An 18263-nucleotide genomic window follows, 5' to 3' on the forward strand; every position below is an offset into this window, starting at 1 on the left:
TCTTCTGCCAGCTGAGAATCTTTCCTAACACTGCAGTTCAGGCCATCCAAGCAATAATTCAACTTGAAGTTAATTGGAACTGTCTGTGAGAAGGAAACTAATCATCTGGTAAGACAGAAAATGATATCCTTTCAGATTTCTTTTCACCCCAGGGAGAAGTTATTAGGAAGAAACTGGTGCGGAGTAAATGGGCATGGGACCATCCAACTAACCCTTCAGAGGCCTTAAAGGATGGTCTTGTCAGTCAGGCACAATGCCCAGGAAATTAGTGCTTGTTGAACAAAATCACTGCTCCTGCTGGAGCACAGTCAGAATGCACAGCCTGCATCTCCGAGAGGAGGGATATAGGCAGCCAGATCATGCCCACAGCACAAAACCCAGAATGGAATTTCATAAACTTGCCCATGGCTTCTCTCCAACTATCTCACCATTTTATGACAGTGTAGAGCGGCACATTACCAGTGCTGTGAATGGAAGTGCAAGGGCACAGGTCAGCCACTCCATGATCTTGCCCTGCAAGGAGGCCAGGACTCTCTTCATGTGTTATGAAAACATGGTATCTAAAGGTATCTAAAAAAACCCAAGACAAAGAGAGCTGCAAACTCCCACATAGTACAGAACAAAAGCAATAAAAGTCCTCCAACATGTCATCAAAGCCTTCTTACCTGCCTCCTGCCCTCCAGACATGCTGAGTGCCCTATTCACTTGCTAGTGAACAAGAAGACAAGAACAAGAGGAGCAATCTTTATATTCCTTTGTACTTGGATGTCTTCACCTTCTTCTCTTGCCTTCCCTCCTTTTAAGCACAGGATCCTGTCTTTCTCAGGAGCCAGCTAGCTACAAGACAGAGCAAATGGGTTAACAGTATGCTTATGGACAAAACGAAGCTCAAAACCTCAGCTTGGTCCATATCTTAGTCACATCTTGTTCTGCTGGGAGCCACAACCAACAATGGCAGCCACAGGCCAGCACTTCAGAGCTGGGGCTGCAGCTCACTGGAAGGAGAGCCATTAGTGCACAGTGTCCCGGTCCCAGGGCCACCTGCTCTTCATTGTGTCCAGCCTGGCTCACAGGAGCATGAGGCACAGAGGGAGCTGCAGGAGACTTCTCTGGCACAAGTCACAGGCACCAGGAATGGAGGGCCTGGAGGGGAAGACTCAGTTTCCTTAGCTCTGCTGCTCTCAGAGCAACTGCTGGGAACAAACCCATGCTGCCTGCACAGAGCACGTACTCAAGGCACACGGGCTCCATCTTCATTTGGGGGTGACCACACATCTGCAGGCTCCTCATGCCAGTGAACCTCTTCCAGCCCCCCTCCAATTCCCAAATGCTCTCAGGCCTGGAGCAAAGCACAGGCAGAGGGTCGCAGAGGGGAAGCAGCTTGTGTTTCTCTCCTACAGGTTGCTTTGCTTGGGAGGCAGGCAGCCATCAGGCCAAAAAAGCTCAGTGTTCACTGCTCCTGCCTGACGTGAAAATTCCTCTCAACACATTTAATTCACGTCACTTTCCACAGTCACAACCACCTTCACAAGCACATCAGATGGAAAAAAAAAAATCCCTGCTCTTCCTTACTCTACAAGTACCTCCTTGGAGAAAATATCCATCAAACCCCTCTGCTCCCCTGGGCATGCACCTTTTCTACAGCTGTGCCAGTTTCTGGAGACGGACACTGAAAGATAAAGCAAGTATGGGGAGAACACTGTACTGGTAAAGTGACCAACTGACCAGTCTGCCTAGACTGTCTTGCTGACTGAGATGGAAATCAGAAGGGGCTAACAGAGAGGAGAGGAGACTGGGGAGGGGAGGGAAGGGAATGAAATGGAGAAGGCAGGCAGTGTCTATTGCTAGCTCAGGGATGCAGGGCGAGAGGGCTGAAGGACTTTGGAGAAGGGGCTGCAGGTTCTCATAGTCCTAACCCCAAATTAGAGCCAGGCCTTCTTGTGGTGCCTCCTGCCTCGTGAAGTCTGGCAGCTCCCACCACTCCCACTGGTCCAAAAGCTCACCTCCCACCAGGTCCCACCCGTCCATTTCCCTCACTCCTCCCACCACAGCAAGTCACACTTTTCATTTGCTCCCAAGATTCCCAGACTCCACTCCAAGCGATCTTCTTGGGGCTTTCTCCCTACCCCTGTGTGACCATGGGCTGAAGCAAGCCTTTACTGTGAGTTAAACATAACCTGCAATGATTTCAGGTGTCTTCTGTTGCATGCTGCAGCAGCAGTCTAGCGGTTCACTATATACTTGGAAGAAAAAACATTCTTCTAAGTAATTTTTCCAGTGATGGGAATAAGCTCATATTTCAATTAGTATTTACCAAAACAAGAGCCAGACAAACTCAGTACTGTGTGAATGCATTTATTCCAAAGCTAAATTCTTCACATAAAACAATGTCTCTGAACAGCAGCATCAGTCCTTACACAGATCTACAACAACCTTCTGGGCCTCAGGGCTTGGGGTCTTAAACAATCACAAAAGAATGGCAGTGAACTTCTTTTCATAGTTGTCAGCAAGGATTGGGAGGGAAGAAAATGCAGATACATTGCTACTGGCACAAGTTAAGAAACTGTGCCTGCTCACAAGAAGAGAAGAGGTGTCAAGACACTTCACAGGGAGCTTAATGTCTGCACAAAGATCACACAGAACACCCTGCTCTCTGCAGGCTGCTTGCCAAGGAGCAGCCGCCACTGTCAGGAGAGAACTGCATTATTCCTGCAGACAGAAAACAGGACTGTTGGGTTTAAGAATATGCTGGACTCTTTTCTGAGGACTGACATGGCTGAGAGGTCATGTTAGTGATGTGTGCTCGTTTGTGGCCTGGAGCCCTTGCACCAGCTCCAGCTGCACATTTGGTCCCAGCTGATGCCCTAGAGGGGTTTACCTTCCTCTTCCTGCCTCAGCCTCTTGGAGAGATGCTCACTGATGGCCATGAGGGGGTTGGCTTTGTACGTGGGATTTGCAATGACCTCATGAAACCATGCCACTTCCTCCTCTCTGAGGAGAGAAAAAAAAAAAAAAACACACAATTGGTTCATGCAAAAGGAACTGAGAAGGAAAAAGCTCATAAAGCAGTGGGTTTCTATACAGACAGAATTGCCCTCAGTGTAAACCTCAGAAAGAAATGATGCAAGAAATGGACATAAATTACCCAAGGACAATGCTCAAATTGCTGCTAGCTCTGTGAGAGCCAGCGGCTCAATCTCATGTCACAGTCAGAAACTATCATATTAGTGTCCCTCATCACTCGGAAATTTTTCATAGCTTTTCGCTAGTAAATCAGGAAAAAGAGATTGTGGGTATCTGGTAAATCCACACAGAATGAAAACTACTTCAGAGTGCATGAGCACAGAAGCAGATTCTGCACTTGAGAGCTCATCTACTGACTGTTTATTGCTCAACATAGAGGCTTGGTAATCCTACAAGCAACACTCCTTAGACACCATGACAGAATTACCTTTCTGTAACACTTAGTCACAGCTGTTTGCTCTGAAAATGATCTTGTTTTAAAAAGTAAACAAGCAGGGAGGAAAAAGAACAAAGCAGGAGTAGTATAAAATTAAAAATATATATATTTTTCATATAAGTCACATCCATTGCGGCCTCCCCGTCTCCCCCAGACTCCCTGGCTCTCCATACCCCAGCCAGACACATTTCCGTGTTCTTCGTGGTAGTTGCAATCAGCAGAATGCTCTTCAGTTTGCAGCATGTAGTAGCTCATTTCCTCCCTACTACAGCCCCTTCCCCTTCAATGTTGGTCCTACCCCTCAAGGAGGAACACAGAGAAGTCAAACCTGAAGCTCGGGTTTTGGCAGCCAGGGCAATGTGGGGAGGCTTCCTCCAGTCCTAACTAAAGTCCTAGATAATAAAGCTCAAGATCTTCCTCCAAACTTTTTCCCTCCCAAGAACCACAGACTTCCCAGACCACCAAGGTAGTATACATGCCAGTACTGACTGCATCTGTCCAGTTTTGTACAGAGGGAAAGACAGAGGCAGGCAGGCAATCTCACATCAGCTTGTTGATAAGGAAGATGGTGGTGGAGTTGCCTATTTGGATCTATTCACAAGTCCCTCCCCCAAGGAGTGTTCTTTACCCATGATCTCCACCACAAAGGGATGCTGGTGGCACTCCAGGCCATGACCCTTCAGCTTCTGCAATAAGCCAATGAAGGACTCATCCAGAAAGGCAGAACTGAGCAAAAAAGGCATTGCAGCACAGATACTAGGGAGTTTCAGGCAGAAAAGGATGTTCACAGAGTGCTGAAGAGTAATGCTGGGATCTGCAGACTGACTGTTCTCAGCCCCAGTGTGAAGTGGAATGGCCCAGAACTGACGGAAACAGCAGAAGAAGGCATCACAGAAAGCAAACACTCTCAGATCACAGGGTCTAGCTCCAGGAGAGCTGCGCTGAGGGACAATGAAGTTCTTGATGCCTGGTGTTGGTATAAAATATCCAATAGATTATACAGAGGAAAAAGGAATTGCTAGACTCTTAGCAACGTCCAGGAATTACTCAAAAGTAATTGAGTGCTTCATTTCATAAGAAACTGGCAGATGCCAATGCACAGCTGTCCCCATAAGGGATGTAAGGCTTTTAAGTTGACATTCCAGAGGTGTTCCAGCAGAGCAGCTGTAAGCCGACTGCAGATATTCAAGAGCTCCTCACCTACACGACTGCTCAAGGCTTTCCAGAAGTGTATCAGCTAAAACTACACGGGCCTAGTGTCTTAAGAGACAGAGCCACAGCTGAGTGTTGCAGCCCCAGCTCAGCAAGCTGAGAAAAGGGATGTACCTCCTGGTTGATAACCACATTGTCTGTGCCACACAGAGGGACAGAGCATGTGCATTGTTGCTTGGTACAGCCAAAAATCAAGACAACTGCGGCCAGTAGAAACAGTTGGTGTGGGTTTGTCCTGAAAGCCCAGAGATCTTACACAGAAGGCCCAAACCAGGTCCTTCTTTTCAATACGACAGGAAAAATGAATTCTTTAAGGAGCAAGTGCAGCTTCCTGTGCTCTTAGATGTTACATGAAACAGAAGTGCAAATGGACTGAAACCATCCAGAACTGACTGAGTCTGGTAGAACTGAAACAGAAGGACACCTGCAAATAGCCTGCACTATGTAAAGAGGAGATTCAAAGCTGCCACCAGTTCTAGGGCCTTCAGGTGTGTTAAGACTGAAACACTGGAACTGTTTGCACAGAGAGGTTTTGTGATCTTCATCCTTGGAGATACTGAAAACCCAGTGGGACGTGGTCCTCAGCAACTGGCTGTAGGTGACCCTGCTTGAGCAGAGGGGTGGACTAGAGCACCTCCAGAGGTCCCTGCCAACCTCAACCATTCTGCGATGCTGAGCAGGAAGACTGGACATCTGATAACTGAGTACTTACAAAAGCCTGTGTTTCTGAGCTTGTTTCATCAGACAGAAGTCCACTGGTTCTGACTTTGCTTTTACATGCCTGTGGAGAGAAGCAACACAAGTGAGTAAGTGCTACAGAGGAGAGATAATTTATCAATTGCTGAGGAGATGGAAGGAATCCAGTGACTCTGCATCTGCCTTCCCAGAAAGTACAGGTAATTGTCCTGTATGGAAATTGTCCTGAAAGGCAATTATTTCCACAGCCAGACAGTAATGGAAATATAGACTCCTTCCGCCACACACTGATGACAGCTCTGGAGTCATGACTGAACATGCAGGAGGTAAATGAACTAAAGAAAAATCGGATTACTTAGTTCTAGAATGGGTCATTAGATGACCATGCCTGGATGCCTGATTTCTGCTTATCTGTAACTTCCAGGTCAAACCAATACTGTTGCTAAGAGAGAAGATCCCACTGAACTTCCCCTCCCCACCAGTCATACATTACCCCTGCACATCTTGTGTTCCTTGCTAACACTGCAGAGCTCTAGCATTTGCACACGTAGTTTATAGGCAGCGCCATGGTTACTCAGCAAGAATAGAAAGCTGCCAGCCTTGCTACTGACCAGTCCTGCAGTGGGACCACTGGTATATAATGCATCAGTTATATTTTAAGAATAGCAGTCAGTATTCCTTTCTCCCTGCGAACACATACTGGCAAACCTTTGGTGAGGATATAAGTTAGCTGCAAACAGATTAGCTGAAGGGAAAGCACAACAGAGCCTTCTCTTTTGCAATCAAATATAGGCCCTATAAACCCCATAAAATTACTAGACAACCAATTCATTCTCAGGAACACAGGATGATGTGCAGCTGAGGTACAGCGGCAAGCACAGATCTGCACTCTCTGCACCCATTTCCTATTCCTGGGCAAAGTCCAAGGAGACCAGAGGTGTAATCCCATTCTGCACAGGTGCTGAAAGCATGTGATGCCTAATGCCAAGCAGCAATAGAGATTTATAATAAAGACAACTGCTGAGCCCAAGCAAGGGACGCGCAGGAACGGCAGGGGCTGCTTTTGGGACTTGAAATGCATAAGGAAGGAAAGCTGTGGGAAAACTAGAGAGCAGGAAAAAAAAAAGCCACTGAACTAGAACAGCAATGGCATGGTGGCAGCTGATGAGCAGAGCTTCTGCATGCAGGTGCTCTGAGTTCAGAGAAAATCAGGACCTTGAAGGGGAAAGAGGGATCTGACTGAAGATGAGAACTAGTAAGGGACAGCACAAGGCATTGGTTGCTGCAGTATCAGAGCCCACGGCTGCTCCTACCAAAGGATCACATGACATAAAGCCTTGGGCAACACAGTGAAAATAAACCAAAAGGCAGGAGCCTGACCCCACACTAAAACTATGCGCCAGGCTCCCAGCCTGGCCACAGCAGGACTACCTGACTCTCCCTGCTGTCACCTCTGAGAGTGTGTATTGGGAAAAAAAAGTCCCCTTCTGTTTTCCTCTCTGACCTTCTACCCTCCATTCTTTTATTCTGCTATTTTCCCGTTCTCCCTTTCCTCCTCACCACCTGTCCCATGCCCCTCCATTTCATCATCCCTCCCCATCTGATCAGTTCCTGCTCCTCCTCCTCATCTTTCCCTCTCTCAATCCTGGCTCATTTCATTCTTCCTCAAGGGGGATCCTGGTGCACTCAAGCTGATGAGGGCTGCTCTCACCACTGCCCCAATCACATCTGATTTCCCTCCATCCCAGGATGGTGTGCCCCAGTGCCAAACCTCTCTGACAAACCAGACAAACCCAAACATGGTTAATGCACATCAGCCAGCCTCCGCAGCACACAGCCTGCAAAGGAAACGGAAGCCAGGCAGATCAATGTCCACACACTGCTCGCATACCCTGCAGTCCCTCTCAAGGTCACCCTGGCACTGCTGGTGTTACACAACAGACCTGACAAAACATGAGGAACCGCGATCAGCAGGAGCAGACAAACAGCTCTCATCATGCTGCTGCATCCACTGGTATTGCAAGACACAGAAAAAGCAGGAAGCATCTCTGCTCTCCTCACATTCATTAACTACTTGGCACAGGAACAGTTTCCTGGTCACAGTCCCAGTTTGCCTGGCTTGCTCATGGAAGCAGAGAGAAATCCCTTCAGAAATTGGATGGCAATCCATGGTCACCAGAGCAGGGGCTTGCAGACTCTGTATGCACCACCAATTTGCCATGGCAGGCCCTTCAAAGACGAGCAGCTCTGCAGAAAGTGAGGACGAGTGAATAAAAGCCTTTCTCAAGTACATCACAAGGCCCTTCAAGATCATGTGCCTCAGAGGGACACATGCCTCTGCAGCGTACCAGGAGAGCTGGGCCCGCATTAGGGTGCACCAGCCCACTTTTGCTTTTAGCCACTCCACTATTTTAAAGGGCTCAGTGCTTCTGAAGGCTTTTCGGTGCTGTGCAACAGCTCTGCCCCACTGGTCTGACACGTTTGAAAGGTTGTTGCCTGACCTTCCCCTACCAAACCACAAACATGCTGCCTGCTCACTTGGACTGCGAATGCTAGCCCTGTTTCACTACACTTCATTGCCTTCATCCATTATAAAACTGAATAAAATCTCACTGTAATGCTCTCTTACCCAGCAGGAGATCAAATTCCTGGAGAATCTAATCTTTTATTAATAACGCTGACAAATCACCAGAGTATTACCCTCCATTTATGTAATGATTCAAATCCTATAAAAGCTTTCTCTGACTATTTCAAACACTTTAGTGCACGCATCCTCATGCAGTACTGGAAACCACAAGCCAGCAAACAGACTGCTTCCATGGAAAAAGAGCACCGTAGATCCTTCATGCCTCTACCAAGGGGGACTGCTTTTTGGTTAACACGTCACAGGCAATCTGCGTGACACCAGTCGAAGCCGAGCTCCCACATCTGCTGTGCCACCTGCAGATAGTGCTGACCAATTCCAAATTCTCAGCCAAAGCAGGACTTCTCTACCCTCCTGTGCCACAGCCCCACTGGGCTTTCTAGGTATCACAGCAGTGTAGCATGAGCTCAGGCTTCCAGCAAGAGAGGGGGGCTGCCATGCTCACACAATGAGATCTGGGTTTGGAGAGAAACAGAGCCATCAGTGCTTCTCCGAGGACATCGAGCTACAGATCTGTGCAAGACAACAGAAATCTTCCATGAGTACCACACATCTTTTGCCACAAAATGTATTACAGAACAGAGGAGTGATTGTAGTGAGTCAGCTGAAAGGACTGCTTTGGCCAGTACTCTGCCTTGAATTCTGCAGCAGATGGCCAGGGAGGGGTAAGAACAGGGAAAGCATATGGCCACATCCTCACCAGCATTCACAGCTCAGAGACTTTGAGCCAGTTGCTGTTTATATACATGCAGTAACCCTCCACAGCACTCTCTGACTGGATTTGTAGGTTTCACCTGAACCCACAGGTTTCCCATAGTCACAATATCCCTCAGCTAGGAACGGTGCAGCACAAGAGAGCCTCCTTCTGTTTGCACTGAATCTGCAATTTGCTAGCTTTGTTAGATGTCCTTTATCTCTCATAACAGAGAAGACAAACTATTTCCTAACCACATAACACTTGATTTTATAGACTATTACATTCCCAAGCCTTTTTGTCTCCAACTCCTGTCCAGGCTGAGGACTCCCAGCTCACTAAGCGACCCCTTGGTGCAAAAGCTGTGCCAGACCCTTCATAACCATCTTTGTCAGCCTTCTCTGAGCCTTTTTGAGTTCTACTCTATCTTTTGAGATTGAAGTAGTAAATTATATATACAGTAGACTATACATATATATATTTGTAATGGGAAAAGCAATCCTCAGAGGAAGTAACCTACCTGTTTTACTTCCCCTGTACATAGTTTCCGCAAGCCATTTCCCCAGATAGCTGGGACTCAGCCTCCAAGAGGGCTGGGAGGCAATGATGAGGGCGAATAGCTCCTGAACACAACCTGGAGTAAGATGCTACATATGGTTGTGGCACATTATCACAGAAAGAGGGCAAACCCACCTGCTTATGCTCAGATTAAGCCCTGGCCCAGAACTCCACTCAACCAACTCTCAGTGCTTTGAGGTACTGTGTGTGTACTTCTGCTACTTATTCCCACTGAAAGAGAGGACAGACTGACTGAACGGCTGTTTAAAAAAAAAAAAGTTATTCAAACAATTAGGAGCCAAGTTAAGGAAGAAAATATTTTCCCATGCTTAGATGCAAGGTACTTAGTTGCTGTTTGTCTGAGGGGTAACTTTCCAGAAGAACAGAGAACTGCCAACTCAGCCATGCTCTGTAGCTGGGCATCCCATCTGGGTCAGAGTTCATTTCTGGGGCATCCAGCAAATCACACGAGGTTTCATGGTAGTTCCAGCCTTGATCTTCAACCAAATAAGAGGGTGCTCTGCCAGGCAGCTTTATACTTGGCTGTTCTCTAATCCAAATGCTTGCTTATTATGGTCAAAACAAGTCTCTAGTTCCAACCCATAGCGAGCAACTGGAGAAGAGGTGTGAGCAGTTGTGCATCATGTAGAGCTTTTATTCTGCACTGGGGGTTGCAAAAGCAGTTGCAGCACAGACTGAAGAGCCAGGCAGAGCACTGTGTTTCCTTTGAAAAGGAAAAAACACAAGGGCAATCAGAATGTACCCTAAGCCTGGCTGGGATGGTTGAAGTATTATTGTCAGAGGGTCAGAAACAGCTCTTCACTTTCAGTACAGCAAAGGGAAAAGGAAAAACATCTTTCTGCTCTCACCCAAAATCACATTCCAAGCCAACAGGGTGAACAGAGTCTGGCCAGGGAGTAAAGCTCTGCTCAGAGGGCTTGAACTGCTTCAGGAGGAAGCCTGAAGGTCTGAAAGGACAGAATGCCAGGCTGCCACACAGCCAGAGGCTCAGGCAGGAAGGAAGCCAACAAACCTAGCAGGCAGCATTGTGCTTTGAATCCTAACCCTCCAGATCTGCTCTCCTCTGTCACACCACAGCTCTGTGAATTTGGGTAAGCCATCATCTCCATCTTCACCACTTGCAAAACAAGAATTAATCCCCTTTGAACGGTACAGATATAACCTCCTAGATGATGAAGCATCACACACCATTTGCTGAAAGTGATCTTGAGAACAATTTTCATTATAAAAACACACCTCAAGTGCAAATTCACAGGTGGGCTAAGCAGCATTACATTCTTGACACTTGTGTGTCAGTCCTGCAACTCCCAGAACATCCCACTTCTCCCAGCCTGTCTCACGCCAAGTCTCATCTGAGCAATACAGGTCCTCTCTTAACTGTGGATTTAGAAGTGTAGTGGGTTTACATAGCAAGGTTTTGGTAGTGGGGAGCTATAGGGGTGGCTTCTGCGAGAAGAATCCAGAAGCTGCCCCATGTCAGATAAAGGCCCCGCCGCTGGCCAGAGCCAGGCCAATAAGCGATGTTGTTTGCGCCTCTGTGAGAGCATATTCTTGAAGAGCTGCTGCCTGTGGAAAGCCCATGCAGAATCAGTTCGGGAAGGACGGCATCCTGTGGGAGGGACCCCACATTGGAGCAGGGGAAGTGAGTGACCGAGAAGGAGCAGCAGAGAAGAAGCGCTATAGACTGACCGCAACCCCCATTCCCTGGTCCCCTGCGCCACTCGAGGGGAGGAAGTGGAAGAGGGTGGATGGGGGGAAGGTGTTTTTGGTTTCTTTCCTTTGTTTCTCACTTCTCTAGCTTGTTAGTTAATAGGCAATAAATCTTAATATCTCCCTACTCTGATTCTGTTTTGCCTGTCATGATAATTGTTGAGCGATCTCCCCATCTTTATCTGTACCCTTGAGCCCTTTGCATCATATTTTCTCCCCCTTTCCCTTTGAGGAGGGGGAGTGAGAGAGCGGCCGTGTTGGAACTCAGCTGCCCACCCGAGTAAAACCACAGACACATTTAAGCTTCTTGTAGAAAATGATTTCATGGAAAAGGGTGAAACGTAGTTGAGAACGAGCTCCTGTTCTCCTAACTGGACATCAAGCTTGCAGTGCCAATAGCTACAAGCTGAGCTGAAGGCCACTTTATCCTGGAGGAAAAAGAGAAATACACAGCCCATTCCAAGACACATACCTCTTGGGTGGCTTCCTGTCCCTGACACCTGCGGTCAGGTCAGAGAGCTCAGGTAGGGCTTCCATCAATGGCTGCATGTCTCCCACAACAGGTGTTGCCTTCCGTTTTGCTTCAGCTTTTTGCTTCTGCTTGGCTAGCTTCACACTTTCTATTTCTGAATCAGAAATAAGACGTTATTCAGGTAAGCGGAAATGTTTTTCAAACCACGATCTCCTCACACAGGCATACAGTAGACAAGGGAGAAGTATTTAATTTCAGTTGTTCATTTAGGATTGGGCAAGTCATGGTCTCACCTTCTTGGCTCATGGTAGAGCTTAAGCACGCATACACTGGATAAACTGGGCCCTTGGAAAAGCATGGTACCCAGGGGTAGGCACAGAGGCAGCTGGATTTTCCTTGTAACCACGCTTACTAATCTCCTTGCAGCAGCTCTGATCAAGGCTGTGTGCACATAAGGATCCAGCATGTTACAGATGTCTCCCTTCTGAACCAAGGAAGCTGGGCACAGAAGGCTGCAGGCTCCTGCCCCAGTCCTTCAGGCTCCCTGCTGTAGAAATTGGTCCTGCAGCTGCCCAAGCCTTATGGAACCAGCAGTCCTCCTTGCAAGCCCCAGCAGAACATGTTCTCCTCCAAGAAAGCCCACAGAAGCCCAGCACTGTGACAAACCTCCAGCTGAGCTGCAGGATGTCCCCATCTGTCCCCAACTCCCCTTGGCAGCATCACCAAAACCAGCCAGAGTTCAGCAGGATGCACAACCTCCTTTTCCTCATGCCACTGGAACTGGAAACCCACTGCACTGCCTTGACAACCATGCGGCTGGTGCTGTGGGGGACACAATGGAGAAATCCTACTTCCTTCATGTGCACCCAAGGGAGGCCACACCAGAAGTACAGGCCTCTGCTTATGGCCTTGGACAAACACACACTGCACTCCTCACAGCAAACCATACCCTTCTGACTCAAGGCAGCCAGTTTGTCAGCACTGTTTTTCCTTTACCACATCCATCTTCCTCTGAATCAGACAAACACAACATGAACATATTGCAAGGATGAGCCTCTAAGCTAAGCTGCAAACTCCTCATTTGGACAAGATGGCGTGCAGTAACAGCAGTTACACAGCCAAGCACAGACACAGGAAGGCCAAGGGCTTCCAACACAATCTGGCCACAGAAGCAGGACTAAATCAGCAGAAGTATTTTTGGTGGAAACATGAAAGCAGCCAGTCTACAGAGCACAGGCAAGATGCCACTTAGGATTCTGGGTCTAACCCAGCTGCCTACATTCAAGAAAGATGAACTCAAATTTACTCGCTAGCTGCTTGTTCCTTCAGTATTTTTGTCTCATTTGCCCCCCAGCTAAGCTGTTTCAGTTGAAGAACAACAGTTTTTGATGAACTGCAATTTTTGCTGTACATGGATGTTTGTGACAAATCTGGATTGTAAATGCTTCTCTTCACAGCAATCCCTGCCAAGAACACAGCTTTCTGTTCTGCATCACTTCTTTTTTTGGTCTGGCTTTATGAAGCTGACTACTTCAGTGCTTTCATAAACAGTATGTGCTCAAAATTTTCAGACACCTGATTCTGCACAAACATCCCAAATTCTTTTCCTATGAAATCTTCTGTGTCTGAGGAGCCATACGATATATGTATTCTGAAATGTGCATACTTCTAATCTCTGAAGCATTGCATAATTTTTTTCCCTCTCTAGTCTCTCCTATGATGATTTATTGAAATGAAAAATTTCCAAGTTTTCCATTTGCACTAATGGACTGAAATTTAGTTCTCAGGGTCCTGGCATCCAATGTCAAGAAAGCAGCCCTGGGTTAAGAAGAGACAAACTCTTGGAAAGATTTACGACAGAAATTTAATCATAACAACTTCAACTGTCAAAGCTGTGTTCCCTTTTGAGGATAAGGGGAGCAGGCCAAGCAAATATGGCAAAATCAACAGTAAGTATTAAGTTATCTGCATCAAATAAAAATCAATGAGTTTCTGTTTCAGTTGATTGAAGCTCCTTAAAGTCAGTTGTGACAATGTTAGAATGCCAAGCTTCATTAAAGAATCACCATCCCTAGAAATATAATTTCATTTTGTTCTGCCAGCTAATAACAACAGTTTTTCTTATTGATGTTTATATAAGCTCTTTCCAGCTGTTCTCAGTTTTTCCTCAATAAAAAGCTGCACATCTGGTACTAAAATTTGCCTTTTTAAAAAAAAATCTCAGGGATTTCTTACCCTCAGTAAACCATTTGCTAGAGAACACTGGCCACAGATTTAGCGAGGAAGTGAAGTCAGACAACAATTTAGGCACTTCTGTATCTCTGAAGCACTGCTAATAACTAGTATCTTCTTAGACAGAGGTAGTTTGACCTGAAATTTTCTATCCTGGTGTTCTTTGAAAAGCAAAGCCAGCGCATTTCAGTTGTTTTCCCTCAGTTTAGTAATTTTAGAGCCAAGAGAGGAGAAAAGGGGCCATTGCAGGGCCAAAGCATCATACATAATCTTGAGAAAGACTTATGCAAGACAGACATATAAGCAGGAGGGCATGATTAAAAGAATGTAGAAAGTGTGCTTTTAGGCTCTCCTCACCTCCAAAGTGACTGACCTGAACTATGGGAGCAGTGCTGTCACCTAGCTCCAGGAGCATGCCCTCTTTCTTGCAGAAGACATGAGTCCTGTGTACCCCCTTCTACTGTTGATTCTGTGTCACAGAAAACTGCTGAGGGCTTACTTTTCTCCACAATATCTGGTACTGGTCACGGTTAGAGACAGGATATCAGGCCAGGAACATCTCAGCTGTGCTCCAGCAGTCCCTTCCAATGTTTCCCCAACAGTAACAGATATACACACAAACAGAGAACTTTAAGAGCACCAAAACAAAGTGGCAGTCCAGCTGTTAGGACTGCCACAGCCATCTATGTTTTTTGCTCAACAGGGACAATGATGGTTGTAGTTGTGAACGGAATTTGTTGTTTAATGATAGGGAAGAAGCTTCCTTAGCAGTCATGGTGTTAAATTACCATCTTTTAATGTAAGGGGAGACACCTCCACTGTGACTGGTGCAATGACAGGTTGATGGACTCAAGCTCAAAGCACAGTGAGAGCTCAGGAGCAGAGAGCATATGGTGCAGCAGAAAGCCACATTGCTCAACACCAAACACAGTCTGTCAGCAATTCTGTTGGGCAGAAAGGTGTTAAGGGAAAAGCCTGTCCCAGGAACAGCTCCAGGTGGCAAGAGGAATCCCTCTGCTACTCCCCATCCCACCAGCAGTACCTCCGAAGCTGACATGGAGAGGCTGCTTCTGCTGCCAGCAGAGATGCCAGTGAGAGAGGAGCTGTGATGTTCCCTGCTCCACCAGGTGAGGAATAGCAAGCCTCTTGCACACCCTCTCAAAAGGTCCCCAAACAAGGCCACCTCCAACTTGCAGGATGAGGTTCCCTGACTCCTGGCTCCCACTGGCACCTGCAAGTGGGTCCCACACACAGCTGCACAGAGAAGGTAAGACCTGACCTTTAAAGATGATTCACCTTGGTGAAACCATGCTGGCTGTCTTAGATCACCTCTTTGTCTTGTATGTGCCTTGATATTGCTTCCAGGAGGATCTTTTCCATGATCTTGCCAGGCACAGAGGGGAGGCTCACTGGTCTGTAGTTGCCCAGGCCCTCCTTTCTACCCTTTTTTAAAATGGGAGTGATATTTCCCTTTTTCTAGTCACCAGGGATTTTGCCTGACTGCCAGGACTTTTCAAACATGATGGAGAGAGGGCTTTTCAGCTATATCAGACAGTTCCTTCAGGACCCTGGGATGTGTGTCATCAGGCCTTGTAAACTCGTTCAGTTTCATCAGGTGGTCTTGAACATGTTCTTCACTTACAGCAGGAGGGACTTTGCTCCCTCAGCCCTCACCTACAGGTTCAGGGAAACAAGAGTTGTGGAAAGCCTGACTGGCAGTGAAGACTGAGGCAAAGAAGTTGTTGAGTACCTCAGCCTTCTCCATGTCTGTTGTTACCAGTTCTCCCTTCTTGTTTATCAGAGGGGTTACACTCTCCTTGGCCTTTCTTTTCTGAGCAAAGTACCTATAAGAATCTCTTCTTATTTTTTGCATCCCTTGCCAAGCTCAGTTCCATCTGTGCCTTGGCTTTCCTGATCCCATCCCTGCACATCCGGACAGCATCCCTGTACCACATGTTCCCAGGCCACATGTCCCTGCTTCCACTGCCTGTGCATTTCCTTCTTGTCCCTCAGTCTGACCAGCAGGTCCTTGCACACCCATCCTGTTTTTCTGCCCTTCCTGCTTGCTTTCTTACACAGGGGAATTGAGAGTTCTTGTGCTCTATGAAAAACATCCTTAAAGAGTTGCCAGCTCTGTTCAGCTCCTTTGTCCCTAAGGACACTGTTCCAGGGGATCCCGTCCACTAAGTCTTCTTTAAATAGCTGAAGGCTTTTAAGTAGTCACATTGCACATGGAGAAAGATCAAAAACAAGGACACAGACTGAATTTCAGTGTAAATGCCCTTTGGAGAGGGGGAAAAACAAAAAAAAAGGACTTTTATCCCACATTCTGTGAAGCGGACTTGAAGGTTTCTGAGAAGTGTTCAGACTCCCTGACCCCCAACCCTCATCTTGCCACAACCCAACACTTTCACCCACACCCCATCTACAGAAAAATACATCAGGGTTACCCAGGATTACCCTGTGAAATGTCCCCCCATACAGCTGTGCTTTGGAGGAGTACTTACTCTGTAGCCATCTTTCTTTCCTCAGCTTCATTTTTTCTTTTTTTGAAAGAATTGGTTTTTCTTCTAAACCTAGAAAAAAAGAGATATGAGATGGAGCTTGGCTTCTGCACACTAATTCTCTGCTGGACACTTCACAAAGACAGTACTGCAGAGTCTGTAATCTTTTGCTCAACCTTTGTCGCCTTTGGATGTGTCAACATGTTGGACAGGCTGCCCACAGACTTACATCACATCTCAACTCAGAGCTGAACAAATCAAAATTGGCTCCCTGTCAATTACAAAATAAGAAGGCAACAAGATCAGCAGCATAGGCCCTGCTTTTTGGTAGCTCAAGGCTTTTCATGAGAATTTTGCACCTCATGTTCTGCATTCCCACAGGAACCTGGCCTGAGTAGCTGGCATCTCCTTCTGAAAGCTAGCCACAACCGTTCATCACTCCACAGGCATCCATGTACCAAGACAAGTTGCCACAGATCTCTGTTAGGTCTGGGTTTATTTCCTTTTTGAGGCTGCATGAGCAACAGATTGCTAAACCAAGATAAATCTAATAAACCAGTGAGGACAGACCCAGAGCGCTTACAGTTTCCAGAAGTGGAAGCAAAAAGCAAGTTTCAGTCTGAAAATATGCATACTGATAAAACTAGGAAGACAAGTAATACAGACTGCAGGCATGCAGGGACAGAAGGAAAGGCCTTCTGACACAGCTGCTGGGCATCCACGTAAGCAATTGGCCCATCCTCAGCTTCTGCCCAGACTGCAAGTGGCAGGCAGACAGAGGTCTGGAAATGGTCTGAAAAATGCAGATCTGTGGAATCCCTAAGTAGCAGCCCGTTATTAATAGCTTAGAAAAAGGCTAACACGTACTACACATTAAATTTGCTATTTGGAAAATGGCAGTTAATTGCTGATATTCAATACCAAGTCCCAAATGTTCTTAATAGAGGTGCACTTCAGACACTACAAATTTTTATCTTACCTTCCTATTTTTTTGTTTTGAAGGAAAAAAAAAAAGACTTTATTCAACTTTTCTCATGAAACATCCTGTGAATATTGCTACAGGAATGCCAATAGAGGAATAAGCTCCCCAAACACTACTCCTCTCAGCTTAGGCTATTCTTAAGCCTAGAAAAGAAAAAAGTGTCCTTTCTCTCCCCCTTCAAACAGAATTCAAAAAGAATAAAGGAATTTAATACAACTCTGAAAACAATTCACTGAAGACAACAACTCTGAAGTTTCAAATCTTTCAGGATGATTTAAACAAAAGCAGGATCAGAACTTAATAATTTCAATGTGTGAAAATCAGAACAAGCCTGATGAGGTTGGGGGGACTTTTACATAAAGGCAGCAACAACAGCAACAAGTTGAATTTGAGTTTCTAAAGGACACAGAGAATGAAGCTGTTGCTTTCATTGCCTCTTGTCCCAGAAAAATGTTACTGCAATTAATATACCAAAGAAGCAAGAAACAAACCATATCTAGAAGTGATCAGTTATTTAAAAAGCTCATCTAATAATTTTAAGGGTAAATTTCATAAATCCATTTACTGTAGCTTCAAAGCAGATGCTACGACAACTGACTTATGTAAGTTTAAATCATGATTAACTGCCCACCTCTCTTGATTTAGTGGGGTCTGGGACCCCCCTGAGCCTACCCTCCCACTGCATTGTCTGAACTGGGAATCCAGCCCACTAGGCTCCCTATCCAGCCAAGGGACAGACAAACGTCAACAATCCCACTGCAGTCTGCTGCTCATCTTCTTGAAAGGACAAGATTCCAGATGATGCCTAGGCAGCTGGTCTCCTGACTTCTTGCCCCAGCCAGGATCTATGCTGTGCACAGTGGCAGAGATTCAGGCAAATGAGAGCACATGGCACCAGTCTCCTGGCATAATCGCATGTCCCCGGTAACCAACTTCCAGCTGTCATTCCCCCACACCATCACCACAAATTCCTGTGATTTCACTGCCAGGGAAACAATAATGGATCACAAGAAGCCAGAATGTAAATAGCAAAACACATCCCAATGATGTCTGAGCGGGTGCTCAGACTGGAAGCCTT

At 46.5% G+C, this 18263-nt stretch overlaps 1 protein-coding gene across 5 annotated transcripts in view; it reads right to left on the reverse strand.

Moving 5' to 3' along the window:
* Positions 1-2339: 2339 nt before the first annotated feature.
* Positions 2340-18263, reverse strand: part of FAM207A (family with sequence similarity 207 member A) — a 55416-nt gene continuing 39492 nt past the window's right edge. For 4 of the 5 annotated variants that reach the window (XM_040561770.1, XM_040561766.1, XM_040561767.1 and 1 more), the window contains exons 3-6: positions 16207-16275; positions 11468-11621; positions 5385-5453; positions 2340-2991 (exon numbers count right to left, since the gene is read on the reverse strand). In XM_040561770.1, coding sequence (XP_040417704.1) covers positions 2865-2991; positions 5385-5453; positions 11468-11621; positions 16207-16275 — 419 coding nt within the window. In that variant the 3' untranslated portion in view covers positions 2340-2864. The remainder of the gene's footprint in view (positions 2992-5384; positions 5454-11467; positions 11622-16206; positions 16276-18263) is intronic. The other variant, XM_040561771.1, reaches the window with a different exon arrangement.

This window comes from Cygnus olor, chromosome 6, assembly GCF_009769625.2.
Source record: "Cygnus olor isolate bCygOlo1 chromosome 6, bCygOlo1.pri.v2, whole genome shotgun sequence".
In the NCBI taxonomy this organism is placed as follows: Eukaryota; Metazoa; Chordata; class Aves; order Anseriformes; family Anatidae; genus Cygnus; species Cygnus olor.